Below are 17224 nucleotides of genomic sequence, written 5' to 3'. Positions count from 1 at the left end.
CACACTCCACAATGTACACAATCCCTACTATAATGTACACAATCCCCACTATAATGTACACAATCCCTGCTATAATGTACACAATCCCTACTATAATGTACACAATCCCTGCTATAATGTACACAATCCCTGCTATAATGTACACAATCCCCACTATAATGTACACAATCCCTGCTATAATGTACACAATCCCTACTATAATGTACACAATCCCCATTATAATGTACACAATCCCTGCTATAATGTACACAATCCCCACTATAATGTACAAAATCCCTGCTATAATGTACACAATCCCCACTATAATGTACACAATCCCTGCTATAATGTACACAATCCCTACTATAATGTACACAATCCCCACTATAATGTACACACGATCACATTGCACATTGTCTGTAATACACACAACCTAGAATGTGCACTGTACTGTATGCACAAACCTAGTTATATACACATACATTAAAAAGGTAATGGACACAATCCTTATGCTGTAAAGTACATACATGCTGCATAATGTATACAACCGCAAATGTACACGCACATTCAATGTCTACATCTGATAATGTCCACAGCTCCAAGGACAGAGTTGCTCACTCAGGCACCTCGATGGTGAGTACACCGTGTCACTGCTGTTCTCCAGCAGAGGGCGATCACAGAGCTACAAGGCTCTTCTCTCAACAGCTGGCAGGGTCAGGATCAGCTAACAACACCCCCACACCCCCACCAACCCCCCACCCCTGACAGGGACACAGGGCTGAACTTAACTGAAACACCTCCCCTCCACCCCCCTCCCCACCAAACACCCACCCCCCCCCCCCCCCCAGACCCCTCTAACCCAGCAGATAGGAGAGCAGGGGGAGGGGAGAGGAAGCAAATGTGGGCGTGGTGTTGGATTGGAACGACAGAACTGCAATGGGGCAGACTTGCTGCGCCAAGGAAATGGTCCCAAGTACTTTCTCCTCCAGGACTCAACCGCATACTTTTTTTAAAAAGTATGCATTCTACAAACATAGAAGTAGAAGGAGGAGGCCATTCAGCCCCTCCAGCCTGCTCCACCATTCAATATGATCATGGCTGATTATTCTCTTCCCTCTTTCTCCCACTTCCTTTAGTCCTTTTACCCATAAGAACTATATTGAACTCCTTCTTGGAAACGTAAAATGTTTTGGTTTCAGCCACTTTCCGTGGCAGAGAGCTGCACAGACTGCCCACTCTCTGGCTGAAGACATTTCTTATCGCCATCCTAAATGACCCCCCCCCCCAAGTCCAGACTCCCCAGTCTTGGGGAACATTGCTCCTGTGTTGAGGATATCTTGGGTCGGGTGCAGAATACTCTGAAAGGGGAGAGTGACCAGCAGGAGGGCGTTGGGCATGTTGGTACCAGTGACGTCAATAGGGGAAGGGATGAGGTTCTACAGAGAGAGAAAAGGAAACTAGTCAGGAGGTTAAAGAGTAGATCCCCGAGGCTGTAATATCTGGACTGGTGTCACGAGCTGGTGAGAGTGGGAATAGAAGAATAAAGCAGCTGAATGGGTGGCTGAGGAGCTGGTGGAGGAGGGAGGTATTCACATGTGTGGATCACTGAGATCTCTTCAGGGATAGAAATGACCTGGATAAGAGAGAGAGAGACAGACTCCACTTGAGTTGGAAGGAGACACTGTGGGGAGATTTGTTGGTTCTGGTCAGTGACTTTCAACCAGTCAGGGGGTGGGACCCAAAATGGGAGTCAGAAAAGAGACCAGCATAGTCGGAGGAGGCCATTCAGTCCATCGTACAAGCACCGGCTCTTCAAACAAGTGTCACTTCACAAATCCTTCCTGGTCAGATTCTTTTCCCGTTCACAAACAGGAACAGCTTCTCCCTATACCCTCTGCGCAGCCCCGTCCCTGATTTTGAAAACCTCTCTCAGGTCTCCGTCTCAGCCTTCCTCCCTCCTGAGAGAACTCTACCAACTTCTTCAAAATATCCTCAGTCCTGGAACCATTCCTGGGAATTGTTCCTGCGCACTGTCTCTCTCTCTCTGTCTCACACACTCTCTCTGTCTCACTCTGTCTCTCTGTCTCACCCTCTCTCTCTCACACACTCTCTCTCTGTCTCACTCTCTCTCTCTCTCACTCTCTCTCTGTCTCACTCTCTCTCTCTGTCTCATTGTCTCTGTCTCACTCTCTCTCTCTCTCACTCTCTCTCTGTCTCACTCTCTCTCGCTGTCTCATCCTCTCTCTCTCTCACTCTCTCTCTCTGTCTCACTCTCTCTCACTCTCTCTCTGTCTCACTCTCTCTCTCTGTCTCACCCTCTCTCTCTCTCACTCTCTCTCTCTGTCTCACCCTCTCTCTCTCTCTCACTCTCTCTCTCTCTGTCTCACTCTCTCTCTCTCTCACTCTCTCTCTCTGTCTCACCCTCTGTCTCTCTGTCTCACCCTCTCTCTCTGTCTCACCCTCTCTCTCTCTCTCACTCTCTCTCTCTGTCTCACCCTCTCTCTCTCTCTCACTCTCTCTCTCTGTCTCACCCTCTCTCTCTCTCTCACTCTCTCTCTATCTCTCTCAATCTCTCTCTCCCTCCAGTGTGTTTACATCTTTCCTATAATGTTCCAATGATAACCAAACTCAATAGTAACCAGGGTCAGCCAGGGAAACTCAGAATAGGAGTTCCCTGACTGGGTCTGTTAACCTGGCCCAATCAGGGAGTCCTGGCTGACAGGTATAGACAGGAGTGTCAGAGGTTCTGCTCACTCTGAGAGCTTGCTCTGAGGGAGTTGGAGCAGAGTCAAGGACTGTCCATGCATAAATAAAGGGGGACTTGATACTGGGGTACCGGCCTGTGTGAAGTTATTTCAAACAGATCTAACAAGAGCCTTGTACAGGTTCAGTAACACCTCCTTGCTCCATCTACTCTGTGTCCCTATTAATAAAGCCAAGAACACAGTTCTGCACCAGGCCGTGAAATATTTAATTGGGTCAGAGATACTTGGGTGAGCAGGGTGTGAAAACCAACAGATATATGAAGCACAGGACAGGACGCTGAGCTGATCGAGAGCTGATTACGTGTCAGCGAGCTGACGAGGGATGGAAATGAGAATGCAATTACTGTATATTGCTCGGGTAGGTTAGAGGGGTCCGCAAAGGGGAGACATCATTCCAATGGGAAAGGGAGCCTGGAATTGCTGAGCAAGGTCCAACCCATACACCACTGAGGTTCAAGAACAACGCCTACCAAATTAAGGGCAATTAGGGCGGAGCAAGATAGGGTGGCCAAGAATAAACCTTCGATAAAAAACATAATCCTATGATTTAAGATATCCCTGGGGACTACAGGCAACAGGCAAGGAAGGTGCAGGGCTGGAGGAGTGAGGGGCAGTGAGGGGGACAGTGAGGGGACAGTGAGGGGGTCAGTGAGGGGGGCAGTGAGGGGCAGTGAGGGGGGCAGTGAGGGGGGCAGTGAGGGGACAGTGAGGGGACAGTGAGGGGGACTGTGGGGGCAGTGAGGGGACAGTGAGGGGACAGTGAGGGGGTCAGTGAGGGGGGCAGTGAGGGGCAGTGAGGGGGGCAGTGAGGGGGGCAGTGAGGGGGCAGTGAGGGGGCAGTGAGGGGGACAGTGAGGGGCAGTGAGGGGGGCAGTGAGGGGGGCAGTGAGGAGGGCAGTGAGGGGGGCAGTGGGGGGGCAGTGAGGGGGGCAGTGAGGGGGGCAGTGAGGGGGCAGTGAGGTGACATTGAGGGGGGCAGTGAGGGGGCAGTGAGGGGGGCAGTGAGGGGACAATGAAGGGGACAGTGAGGGGGATAGTGAGGGGCACAGTCAGGGGGCCGAGGAAGGGACAGTGAGGGGGACAGTGAGGGGGATAGTGAGGGGAATAGTGAGGGGGAAGTGAGGGGGATTTGAGGGGGACGGTGATGGCTGTGAGGGGGGCAGTGAGGGGGACAGTGAAGGGGGCAGTGAGGGGACAGTAAGGGGGCAATGAGGGGACAGTGAGAGGACAGTGAGCAGAACAGTGAGGAGGGCAGTGAGGGGGACGGTGAGGGGGACGGTGAGGGGGCAGTGAGGGGTCAGTGAGGGGGGCAGGGAGGGTGATAGTGAGGGGACAGTGAGGGGACAGAGGAAGGGACAGTGAGGGGACAGTGAGGGGACAGTGAGGGGACAGTGAGGGGAACAGTGAGGGGACAGAGGAAGGGACAGTGAGGGGACAGTGAGGGGACAGAGGAAGGGACAGTGAGGGGACAGTGAGGTGACAGTGAGGGGAACAGTGAGGGGACGGTGAGCAGACAGTGAGGGGGAAAATTAGGGGACAGTGAGGGGACAGTGAGGGGGACAGTGAGGGGACAGTGAGGGGGACAGTGAGGGGACAGTGAGGGGACAGTGAGGGGGACAATGAAGGGGACAGTGAGGGGGATAGTGAGGGGCACAGTCATGGGGCCAAGGAAGGGACAGCGAGGGGGACAGCGAGGGGGACAGTGAGGGGGATAGTGAGGGGGATAGTGAGGGGGCAGTGAGGGGGACAGTGAGGGGGACGGTGAGGGGTGTGAGGGGGGAGTGAGGGGAACAGTAAGGGGGCAATGAGGGGACAGTGAGAGGACAGTGAGCAGGAGAGTCAGGAAGGCAGTGAGGAGACAGAGGAAGGGACAGTGAGGGGACAGTGGGGGGGGACTGTGAGGGGGCAGGGAGGGAGATAGTGAGGGGGTCAATGAGGGGGACAGAGGAAGGAAAAGGGAGGGGGACAGTGAGGAGAAAGTGAGAGGGACAGTGAGGGGACAATGAGGGGGAGAGTGAGGGGTGTGAGGGAATAGTGAGGGGGCAGTGAGGGGGCAGTGTGGGGATAGTGAGGGGGACAGTGAGGGAGCAGTGAGGGGACAGTGAGGGGGATAGTGAGGGGGCAGTGAGGGGGCAGTGTGGGGGGCAGTGCGGAGACAGTGAGGGGGCAGTGTGGGGACAGTGAGGGGGCAATGAGGAGACAGCGAGGGGGACAGTGAGGGGACAGTGAGGGGACAGTGAGGGGACAGTGAGAAGGACAGTGAGGGGGCAGTGAGGGGACAGTGAGGGGACAGTAAGGGGGACAGGGAGGGGATAGTGAGGGACAGTGAGTGCGGCAGTGAGGGAGACAGAGGAAGGGACAGTGAGAGGACATTGAGGGAGACAGTGAGGGGGACAGTGAGGGGGACAGAGGAAGGAAAAGTGAAGGGTACAGTGAGGGGGACAGTGAGGGGGAGAGTGAGGAGAAAGTGAGAGGGACAATGAGGGGGACAGTGAGGGGGACAGTGAGGGGGACAGAGGAAGGAAAAGTGAAGGGTACAGTGAGGGGGACCGTGAGGGGGAGAGTGAGGAGAAAGTGAGAGGGACAATGAGGGGGACAGTGAGGGGGACAGTGAGGGGGACAGTGAGGGGGACAGAGGAAGGGACAGTGAGGCGGCAGTGAGGGGGACAGTGTGGGGGATGGTGAGGGGTGTGAGGGGGGCAGTGCGGGGTGTGAGGGGGACAGTGATGGGACAGTGAGGGGGACAGTGAGGGTGACAGTGAAGGGGACAGTGAGAGGGACAGTGAGGGGGACAGTGAAGGGGCAGTGAGGGGGACAGTGAGGGGGACGGTGAGGGGTGTGAGGGGGGCAGTGAGGGGGTAGTGAGGGGGATAGTGAGGGGGACAGTGAGGGGGACAGTGAGGGTGACAGTGAAGGGGACAGTGAGAGGGACAGTGTGGGGGACAGTATGGGGACAGTGAGGGAGACGGTGAGGGGAGCGGTGAGGGGAGCAGTGAGGGGGACATTGAGGGGGACAGTGAGGGGGGCAGTGAGGGGACAGTGAGGGGTCAGTGAGGGGAACAGTGAGAGGGACAGTGAGGGGGACTGTGAGGGGACAGTGAGGGGGACAGTGAGGAGTCAGTGAGGGGACAGTGAGGGGGACATTGAGGGGACAGTGAGGGGGACAGTGAGGGGGCAGTGAGGGGGAGAGTGTGGGGGACAGTGAGGAGTCAGTGAGGGGGACAGTGAGAGAGACAGTGAGGGGTCAGTGAGGGGGACAATGAGGGGGACAGTGAGGGGACAGTGAGGGGGACAGTGAGAGGGACAGTGAGGGGTCACTGAGGGGGACAATGAAGGGGACAGTGAGGGGGCAGTGAGGGGGACAGTGAGGGGGCAGTGAGGGGGACAGTGAGGGGGATAGTGAGGGGACAGTGAGGGGGACAATGAGGGGGACAGTGAGGGGTCAGTGAGGGGGACAGGGAGGGGGATAGTGAGGGGACAGTAAGGGGGCAGTGAGGGGGACTGAGGAAGGGACAGTGAGGGGACAGTGAGGGGGACAGTGAGGGGGACAGTGAGTGGGCAGAGAGGGGGACAGTGAGAGGGACGGTGAGGGGACAGTGAGGGGACAGTGAGGGGGACAGTGAGGGGACATAGAGGGGGACAGTGAGGCGGGGAGTGAGGGGACAGTGAGGAGACAATGAGGGGACAGTGAGGGGGACAGTGAGGGGGCAGAGGCAGGGACAGTGAGGGGACAGTGAGGGGGACAATGAGGGGGACAGTGAGTGGGCAGAGAGGGGGACAGTGAGAGGGACGGTGAGGGGTGTGAGGGAATAGTGAGGGGGCAGTGAGGGGGCAGTGTGGGGATAGTGAGGGGGACAGTGAGGGAGCAGTGAGGGGACAGTGAGGGGGATAGTGAGGGGGGCAGTGAGGGGGTAGTGTGGGGGGCAGTGCGGAGACAGTGAGGGGGCAGTGTGGGGACAGTGAGGGGACAGTGAGGGGGATAGTGAGGGGGGCAGTGAGGGGACAGTGTGGGGGGCAGTGCGGAGACAGTGAGGGGGCAGTGTGGGGACAGTGAGGGGGCAATGAGGAGACAGCGAGGGGGACAGTGAGGGGGCAGTGAGGGGACAGTGAGGGGACAGTGAGAAGGACAGTGAGGGGGCAGTGAGGGGACAGTGAGGGGACAGTAAGGGGGACAGGGAGGGGATAGTGAGGGACAGTGAGTGCGGCAGTGAGGGAGACAGAGGAAGGGACAGTGAGAGGACATTGAGGGAGACAGTGAGGGGGACAGTGAGGGGGACAGAGGAAGGAAAAGTGAAGGGTACAGTGAGGGGGACAGTGAGGGGGAGAGTGAGGAGAAAGTGAGAGGGACAATGAGGGGGACAGTGAGGGGGACAGTGAGGGGACAATTAGGGGGACAGTGAGGGGGACAGAGGAAGGGACAGTGAGGGGACAGTGAGTGGGCAGTGAGGGGGACAGTGAGTGGGCAGAGAGGGGGACAGTGAGAGGGACGGTGAAAGGTGTGAGGGAATAGTGAGGGGGCAGTGAGGGAGCAGTGAGGGGACAGTGAGGGGGATAGTGATGGGGGCAGTGAGGGGGCAGTGTGGGGGGCAGTGCAGAGACAGTGAGGGGGCAGTGTGGGGACAGTGAGGGGGGCAATGAGGAGACAGCGAGGGGGACAGTGAGGGGGCAGTGAGGGGACAGTGAGGGGACAGTGAGGGGTCAATAAGGGGGACAGGGAGGGGGATAGTGAGGGACAGTGAGTGCGGCAGTGAGGGAGACAGTGAGGGGGACAGTGAGGGGGACAGTGAGGGGACAGTGAGGGGGACAGTGAGGGGGATAGTGAGGGGGACAGAGGCAGGGACAGTGAAGGTACAGTGAGGGGGACAGTGAGTGGGACAGTGAGGGGGACAGTGTGGGGACAGTGAGGGGGACAGTGAGGGGACAGTGAGGGGGACAGTGAGGGGACAGTGAGGGGGACAGTGAGGGGGATAGTGAGGGGGACAGAGGCAGGGACAGTGAAGGTACAGTGAGGGGGACAGTGAGGGGGACAGTGAGGGGACAGAGAGGGGGACAGTGAGGCGGGGAGTGAGGGGACAGTGAGGAGACAATGAGGGGACAGTGAGGGGGACAGTGAGGGGGCAGAGTGGGGGACAGTGAGAGGGACGGTGAGGGGTGTGAGGGAATAGTGAGGGGGCAGTGAGGGGGCAGTGTGGGGATAGTGAGGGGGACAGTGAGGGAGCAGTGAGGGGACAGTGAGGGGGATAGTGAGGGGGGCAGTGAGGGGGCAGTGTGGGGGGCAGTGCGGAGACAGTGAGGGGGCAGTGTGGGGACAGTGAGGGGGCAATGAGGAGACAGCGAGGGGGACAGTGAGGGGGCAGTGAGGGGACAGTGAGGGGACAGTGAGGAGGACAGTGAGGGGGCAGTGAGGGGACAGTGAGGGGACAGTAAGGGGGACAGGGAGGGGATAGTGAGGGACAGTGAGTGCGGCAGTGAGGGAGACTGAGGAAGGGACAGTGAGAGGACATTGAGGGAGACAGTGAGGGGGACAGTGAGGGGGACAGAGGAAGGAAAAGTGAAGGGTACAGTGAGGGGGACAGAGAAAGGAAAAGTGAAGGGTACAGTGAGGGGGACCGTGAGGGGGAGAGTGAGGAGAAAGTGAGAGGGACAATGAGGGGGACAGGGGAAGGGACAGTGAGGGGACAATTAGGGGGACAGTGAGGGGGACAGAGGAAGGGACAGTGAGGGGACAGTGAGGGGATAGTGAGGGGGACAGTGAGGGGGACAGAGGAAGGGACAGTGAGGCGGCAGTGAGGGGGACAGTGTGGGGGATGGTGAGGGGTGTGAGGGGGGCAGTGCGGGGTGTGAGGGGGACAGTGATGGGACAGTGAGGGGGACAGTGAGGGTGACAGTGAAGGGGACAGTGAGAGTGACAGTGAGGGGGACAGTGAAGGGGCAGTGAGGGGGACAGTGAGGGGGACGGTGAGGGGTGTGAGGGGGAAAGTGAGGGGTGTGAGGGGGGCAGTGAGGGGGTAGTGAGGGGGATAGTGAGGGGGACAGTGAGGGGGACAGTGAGGGTGACAGTGAAGGGGACAGTGAGAGGGACAGTGTGGGGGACAGTATGGGGACAGTGAGGGAGACGGTGAGGGGAGCAGTGAGGGGGACAGTGAGGGGGACAGTGAGGGGACAGTGAGGGGAACAGTGAGAGGGACAGTGAGGGGGACTGTGAGGGGACAGTGAGGGGGACAGTGAGGAGTCAGTGAGGGGACAGTGAGGGGGACATTGAGGGGACAGTGAGGGGGACAGTGAGGGGGCAGTGAGGGGGAGAGTGTGGGGGACAGTGAGGAGTCAGTGAGGGGGACAGTGAGAGAGACAGTGAGGGGTCAGTGAGGGGGACAATGAGGGGGACAGTGAGGGGACAGTGAGGGGGACAGTGAGAGGGACAGTGAGGGGTCACTGAGGGGGACAATGAGGGGGACAGTGAGGGGTCACTGAGGGGGACAATGAAGGGGACAGTGAGGGGGCAGTGAGGGGGACAGTGAGGGGGCAGTGAGGGGGACAGTGAGGGGGATAGTGAGGGGACAGTGAGGGGGACAATGAGGGGGACAGTGAGGGGTCAGTGAGGGGGACAGGGAGGGGGATAGTGAGGGGACAGTAAGGGGGCAGTGAGGGGGACTGAGGAAGGGACAGTGAGGGGACAGTGAGGGGGACAGTGAGGGGGACAGAGGAAGGAAAAGTGAGGGGGACAGTGAGGGGGACAGTGACTGGGACAGCGAGGGGGATAGTGAAGGGGACAGTGAGGGGGACAGTGAAAGGAACAGTGAGGGGAGTGTGAGGGGGGCAGTGTGGGGGACATTGTGGGGACAGTGAGGGGGACAGTGAGGGCAGCAGTGAGGGGGACATTGAGGGGGGGAATGAGGGGGCTGTGAGGGGGCAGTGAGGGGACAGTGAGGGGGACTGTGAGGGGGACAGGGAGGGGGACAGGGAGAGGGATAGTGAGGGGGACAGAGGAAAGAAAAGTGAATGGGCAAGTGAGGGGGACCGTGAGGGGGACAGTGAGGAGAAAGTCAGAGGGACAGTTAGGGGACAGAGGAAGGGACAGTGAGGGGACAATGAGGGGGACAATGAGGGGTGTGAGGGGACAGTGAGGGGGAGAGTTAGGGGGACAGTGAGGGGACAGTGAGGGGGACAGTTAGGGGGACAGTGAGGGGACAGTGAGGAGAAAGTCAGAGGGACAGTTAGGGGACAGAGGAAGGGACAGTGAGGGGACAATGAGGGGGACAATGAGGGGTGTGAGGGGGACAGTGAGGGGACAGTGAGGGGGACAGTTAGGGGGACAGTGAGGGGACAGTGAGGGGGACAGTTAGGGGGTCAATGAGGGGGACAGTGAGGGTATAGTGAGGAGGCAGTGCGAGGGCAGTGTGAGCATAGTGAGGGGGCAGTGAGGGGACAGTGAGGGGGCAGTGAGGGGGGCAGTGAGGGGACAGTGAGGGGGGCAGTGAGGGGACAGTGAGGAGACAGTGAGGGGGACAGTGAGGGGGGCAGTGAGGGGGACAGTGAGGGGGGCAGTGAGGGGGTCTGTGAGGGGACAGTGAGGGGGACAATGACGGGAACAGTGAGGGGGCTGTGAGGGGACAATGGGGGGCAGTGAGGGGGACAGTGAGGGGGCAGTGAGGGAACAATGAGGGGGTTTGTGAGGGGACAGTGAGAGGACAGTGAGGGGATAGTGAGGGCGGCATTGAGGGGGACAGTGAGGGGGACAGTGTGGAAGCAATGAGGGTAGAGTGAGGGGGAGAGTAAGGGGACAGTGAGGGGGACAATGAGGGGGACAGTGAGGGGTCAGTGAGAGGGACTGGGAGGGGGATAGTGAGGGGACAGTGAAGGGGGCAGTGAGGGGGACAGAGGAAGGGACAGTGAGGGGACAGTGAGGGGGACAGTGAGGGGGACAGGGAGTGGGACAGAGGAAGGAAAAGTGAGGGGGACAGTGAGGAGAAAGTGTGAGGGACAGTGAATGGGAGAGAGGAAGGAACAGTGAGGGGACAATGAGGGGGACAGTGAGGGGTGTGAGGGGGGCAGTGAGGGGACAATGAGGGGGACAGTGAGGGGTGTGAGGGGACAATGAGGGGGACAGTTGGGGGACAATGAGGGGGACAGTGAGGGGCAGTGAGGTGGACAGTGAGGGGAACAGTGAGGGTTGTGAGGGGAAAGTGAGGGGGACAATGAGGAGGCAGTGAGGGTATAGTGTGGAGGCAGCGAGAGGGCAGTGTGGGTATAGTGAGGGGGCAGTGAGGGGGCAGGGAGGGGGACAGTGAGGGGGGCAGTGAGGGGAAAGTGAGGGGGACAGTGAGGGGGCAGTGAGGGGGACAGTGAGGGGGGCAGTGAGGGGAAAGTGAGGGGGCAGTGAGGGGGACTGTGAGGGGACAGTGAGGGGGGCAGTGAGGGGGACAGTGAGGGGGACAGTGAGGGGAAAGTGAGGGGGACAGTGAGGGGGGCAGTGAGGGGACAATGAGGTGGTTTGAGAGGGGACAGTGAGGGGACAATGAGGGGGAGAGTGAGGGGTGTGAGGGGGACAGTGAGGGGACAGTGAGAGGGGCAGTGGGGGGAAAATGAGGGGGTCTGTGAGGGGACAGTGAGGGGGACAATGACAGGAACAGTGAGGGGGACAGTGAGGGGGCAGTGAGGGAACAATGAGGGGGTTTGTGAGGGGACAGTGAGAGGACAGTGAGGGGATAGTGAGGGCGGCATTGAGGGGGACAGTGAGGGGGACAGTGTGGAAGCAATGAGGGTAGAGTGAGGGGGAGAGTAAGGGGACAGTGAGGGGGACAATGAGGGGGACAATGAGGGGGACAGTGAGGGGTCAGTGAGAGGGACTGGGAGGGGGATAGTGAGGGGACAGTGAAGGGGGCAGTGAGGGGGACAGAGGAAGGGACAGTGAGGGGACAGTGAGGGGGGCAGTGAGGGGGACAGAGGAAGGGACAGTGAGGGGACAGTGAGGGGGGCAGTGAGGGGGACAGTGAGGGGGACAGGGACTGGGACAGAGGAAGGAGAAGTGAGGGGGACAGTGAGGAGAAAGTGTGAGGGACAGTGAATGGGACAGAGGAAGGGACAGTGAGGGGACAATGAGGGGGACAGTGAGGGGTGTGAGGGGGACAGTGAGGGGGCAGTGAGGGGGACAGTGAGGGGTGTGAGGGGACAATGAGGGGGACAGTTGGGGACAATGAGGGGGACAGTGAGGGGGCAGTGAGGGGGACAGTGAGGGGAACAGTGAGGGGACAGTGAGGGGAACAGTGAGGGTTGTGAGGGGAGCAGTGAGGGGGACAATGAGGAGGCAGTGAGGGTATAGTGTGGAGGCAGCGAGAGGGCAGTGTGGGTATAGTGAGGGGGCAGTGAGGGGGGCAGTGAGGGGAAAGTCAGGGGGACTGTGAGGGGACAGTGAGGGGGACAGTGAGGGGGGCAGTGAGGGGAAAGTGAGGGGGACAATGAGGGGGCAGTGAGGGGGACAGTGAGGGGACAGTGAGGGGGGCAGTGAGGGGGACAGTGAGGGGGACAGTGAGGGGAAAGTGAGGGGGACAGTGAGGGGGGCAGTGAGGGGACAATGAGGGGGTTTGAGAGGGGACAGTGAGGGGGACAGTGAGGGTATCAGAGGAAGGGACAGTAAGGGGGACAGTGAGCGGACACTGAAGGGACAGTTAGGGGGGCAGTGAGGGGACAGTGAGGGGACAATGAGGGGGAGAGTGAGGGGTGTGAGGGGGACAGTGAGAGGACAATGAGGGGGTCTGAGAGGGGACAATGAGGGGGGCAGTGAGGGGGACACTGATGGGGCAGTGAGGGGACAATGAGGGGGTTTGTGAGGGGACAGTAAGGGGACAGTGAGGGGATAGTGAGTGGGACAGTGACAGGGACAGTGAGGGGGCAGTGAGGGGGCATTGAGGGGGACAGTGAGGAAGCAATGAGGGTACAGTGAGGGGGACAGCAAGGGGAAAGTGAGGGGGACAGGGAGGGGACAGTGAGGGAGCGATGAGGGGGTCAGTGAGGAGGGCAGTGAGGGGGAGCAGTGAGGGGACAATTGGGGGGCAGTGAGGGGACAGTGAGGGGGGCAGTGAGGGGGACAGAGGAAGGGACAGTGAGGGGACAGTTACAGAGACAGTGAGAGGGACAGTGAGGGAGACTGGGGGACAGAGGAAGGGACAGTGAGGGGACAGTGAGAGGGACAGAGGAAGGAACAGTGAGGGGACAGTGAGGGGGACAGTGAGGGGACAGTAAGGGGTCAGTGAGGGGGACAGTGAGGGGACAGTAAGGGGACAGTGAGGGGGACAGTGAGGGGACAGTAAGGGGACAGTGAGGGGGACAGTGAGGGGGACAGTGAGGGGACAGTAAGGGGACAGTGAGGGGGACAGTGAGGGGACAGTAAGGGGACAGTGAGGGGGACAGTGAGGGGACAGTAAGGGGACAGTGAGGGGGACAGTGAGGGGGACAGTAAGGGGACAGTGAGGGGGACAGTGAGGGACAGTGAGGGGAACAGTGACGAGGAGAGTGAGGGGCAGTGAGAGGGAGAGTGAGGGGGACAGTAAGGGGACAGTGAGGGGGACAGTGAGGGACAGTGAGGGGAACAGTGACGAGGAGAGTGAGGGGACAATGAGGGGGTCAGTGAGGGAACAGTGAGGGGGACAGTGTGGAAGCAATGAGGGTAGAGTGAGGGGGAGAGTAAGGGGACAGTGAGGGGGACAATGAGGGGGACAGTGAGGGGTCAGTGAGGGGGACAGAGGAAGGGACAGTGAGGCGACAGTGAGGGGGACAGGGAGTGGGACAGAGGAAGGAAAAGTGAGGGGGACAGTGAGGAGAATGTGTGAGGTACAGTGAATGGGAGAGAGGAAGGGACAGTGAGGGGACAATGAGGGGGTCAGTGAGGGTTGTGAGGGGAGCAGTGAGGGGGACAATGAGGAGGCAGTGAGGGTATAGTGTGGGGGCAGTGAGGGGGCAGTGAGGGGGACAGTGAGGGGGGCAGTGAGGGGAAAGTGAGGGGGACAGTGAGGGGGCAGCGAGGGGGACAGTGAGGGGACAGTGAGGGGGACAGTGAGGGGGACAGTGAGGGGAAAGTGAGGGGGACAGTGAGGGGGCAGTGAGGGGGACAGTGAGGGGACAATGAGGGGGTTTGAGAGGGGACAGTGAGGGGGACAGTAAGGGGAAAGTGAGGGGGACAGTAAGGGTGTCAGAGGAAGGGACAGTAAGGGGGACAGTGAGCGGACACTGAAGGGACAGTTAGGGGGGCAGTGAGAGGACAGTGAGGGGACAATGAGGGGGAGAGTGAGGGTGTGAGGGGGACAGTGAGAGGACAATGAGGGGGTCTGAGAGGGGACAGTGAGGGGACAATGAGGGGGTCTGAGAGGGGACAATGAGGGGGGCAGTGAGGGGATAGTGAATGGGACAGTGACAGGGACAGTGAGGGGGCAGTGAGGGGACAATGAGGGGGGCAGTGAGGGGGACACTGATGGGGCAGTGAGGGGACAATGAGGGGGTTTGTGAGGGGACAGTAAGGGGACAGTGAGGGGATAGTGAGTGGGACAGTGACAGGGACAGTGAGGGGGCAGTGAGGGGGCATTGAGGGGGACAGTGAGGAAGCAATGAGGGTAGTGAGGGGGACAGCAAGGGGAAAGTGAGGGGGACAGGGAGGGGACAGTGAGGGAGCGATGAGGGGGTCAGTGAGGAGGGCAGTGAGGGGGAGCAGTGAGGGGACAATTGGGGGGCAGTGAGGCGACAGTGAGGGGGACAGTGAAGGGACAGTGATGGGGACTGTGAGGGGAAAGTGAGGGGGACAGTGAGGGGGACAGAGGAAGGGACAGTGAGGGGACAGTTATAGAGACAGTGAGAGGGACAGTGAGGGAGACTGGGGGACAGAGGAAGGAACAGTGAGGGGACAGTGAGAGGGACAGAGGAAGGAACAGTGAGGGAACAGTGAGGGGGACAGTGAGGGGACAGTAAGGGGACAGTGAGGGGGACAGTGACGAGGACAGTGAGGGGCAGTGAGCGGGAGAGTGAGAGGGACAGTGAGGGGACAGTAAGGGGACAGTGAGGGGGACAGTGAGGGACAGTGAGGGGGACAATGAGGGGGACAGTGAGAGGAACAGTGAGGGGTCAGTGAGGGGGACAGTGAGGGGAACAGTGACGAGGAGAGTGAGGGGACAATGAGGGGGACAGTGAGGGAACAGTGAGGGGGACAGTGAGGGGGACAGTGAGAGGAACAGTGAGGGAACAGTGAGGGGGACAGTGAGAGGAACAGTGAGGGAACAGTGAGGGGGACAATGAGGGGGACAGTGAGGGGACAGTGAGGGGTCAGTGAGGGGGACAGTGACGGGACAGTGAGGGGGACAGTGAGGGGACAGTGAGGGGTCAGTGAGGGGGACAGTGAGGGGACAGTGAGGGGTGTAGTGTGAGGCAGTGTGGCAGAGGAGAATGGGGTAGGAAGCAGAGAGCTAGAAACAGCACCAGCATAGTGGGAGATTTGGTACCTGTGTAACTTTCTCTGTGACGTTCTGAGTTCTCTCTTTCACTTTGCTGGGAGCGATGATCTCGATCTCCGTGGGTGATGGTGTGAGGATGACGTCTGGATTAAAATCCACAAAATTGAGGGTAATCTGAGGGATCCTGCTGATGGCGCGATACTTCATCAAATCCGAGTCCGATGTGGAGTTCAGGAGGTGTGGCTTTGAGCTCCTCGTACCCCCTTAAAGGAACCGAGAGACTGTTAGAGATTCGCACAGTACCCAGGGACCAGGGACCGCCCAGGGATAGGTCAGCACACAGAGACAGCGTAGCACCAAGGGACAGGAAAACACCCAGACACAGGACTGCTTCCAGGGACAGGACAGCACTCAGAGCCTAGACAGCACCCTGAGACAGGACAGCAACCAGTGACCGGGCAGTACTGAGGGACTGGACAGTCCCCAGGGATGGACAGCACCCAGAGATAGGGCAGCACCCAGAGACAGGACAGCAACCAGAGACAGGACAGTACCCTGGGACAGGACAGCACCCAGTGATAGGGCACAACCAGGGGCAAGGCAGCACCCAGGGACAGGACAGCACCCAGTGACCGGGCAGCACCCAGGGACAGGGCAGCACCCAGGGACGGGACAGCACCCAGGGACAGGACAGCACCCAGTGACCGGGCAGCACCCAGTGATAGGGCACAACCAGGGGCAAGGCAGCACCCAGGTACTGGACAGTACCTAGAGACTGGGCAGCACTCTGGGACCATGCAGCACCCAGAGACTGGACAGCATAAAGGGACAGGACAGCACCCAGGGACAGGGCAGCACCCAGGGACATGGCAGCTCCCAGGGGTAGGGCAGCACGCAGAGACAGGACATCACCCAGAGACAGGACAGTACCCTGGGACAGGACAGCACCCAGAGACAGGGCAGCACTCAGAGACAGGACAGCACCCAGAGACAGGACAGCACCCAGGGACAGGACAGCACCCAGGGCCAGGACAGTACCCAGGGACAGGGCCGCACCCAGGGACGGGAAAACACCCAGAGACAGGACTGCTTCCAGGGACAGGACAGCACTCAGAGCCCAGACAGCACCCTGAGACAGGAGAGCACTCAGGGACAGGACAGCACCCTGGGACAGGACAGCACCCAGGGACAGGACCCTGCACCTAGGGACAGGACAGCACCCAGGGTCAGGACAGCACCTAGGGACAGGACAGCACCCAGGAACATGGCAGCTCCCAGGGGTAGGGCAGCACGCTGAGACAGGACAGCACTCAGACCCAGGACATCACCAAGGGACTGAACAGCACCCAGAGACAGGACAGCACCCAGAGACAGGACAGTACCCTTGGACAGGACAGCACCCTTGGACAGGACAGCACCCAGAGACAGGACAGTACCCTTGGACAGGACAGCACCCAGAGACTGGACAGCACCCAGGGACAGGACAGCACCCAGAGACAGGACAGCACCCAGAGACAGGACAGTACCCTTGGACAGGACAGCACCCAGAGACTGGACAGCACCCAGGGACAGGACAGCACCCAGAGACTGGACAGCACCCAGGGACAGGACAGCACCCAGAGTCAGGGAAGCACCCTGAGACAGGGTAGCACCCAGGGACAGGACAGCACCCAGAGTCAGGGAAGCACCCAGAGACAGGGTAGCACTAAGAGCCTGGACAGCACCAAGGAACAGGACGGCACCCAGGGACAGGACAACACCCAGGGACAGGTCAACACCAAAGGACAGGACAGCATCCAGGGGCAGATCAGCACCCAGAGACTGGTCAGCACACAGAGACAGCGTAGCACCCAGGGACAGGACAGCACCAAGGGACAGGACAGCACCCAGGGACGGGACAGCATAAAGGGACAGGACTGCACCAAGGGACAGGAAAACACCCAGACACAGGACTGCTTCCAGGGACAGGACAGCACTCAGAGCCCAGACAGCACCCTGAGACAGGAGAGCACTCAGGGACAGGACAGCACCCAGAGACAGGACAGC

At 59.6% G+C, this 17224-nt stretch overlaps 1 protein-coding gene across 2 annotated transcripts in view; it reads right to left on the bottom strand.

Annotated features, from left to right (window-relative positions):
• The window catches only part of kcnh6a (potassium voltage-gated channel, subfamily H (eag-related), member 6a), a 557988-nt gene that overhangs the window by 284912 nt on the left and 255852 nt on the right, over positions 1–17224 (bottom strand). For both annotated transcript variants that reach the window (XM_072561924.1, XM_072561925.1), the window contains one exon: positions 15227–15441. In XM_072561924.1, the coding sequence (XP_072418025.1) occupies positions 15227–15441 (215 nt within the window). The remainder of the gene's footprint in view (positions 1–15226; positions 15442–17224) is intronic.

Source organism: Chiloscyllium punctatum, chromosome 42, assembly GCF_047496795.1.
Source record: "Chiloscyllium punctatum isolate Juve2018m chromosome 42, sChiPun1.3, whole genome shotgun sequence".
Taxonomy (NCBI): domain Eukaryota; kingdom Metazoa; phylum Chordata; class Chondrichthyes; order Orectolobiformes; family Hemiscylliidae; genus Chiloscyllium; species Chiloscyllium punctatum.
The sequence above is the reverse complement of the archived record's forward strand: the minus strand, read 5'-3'. Positions and strand labels throughout refer to the sequence as shown.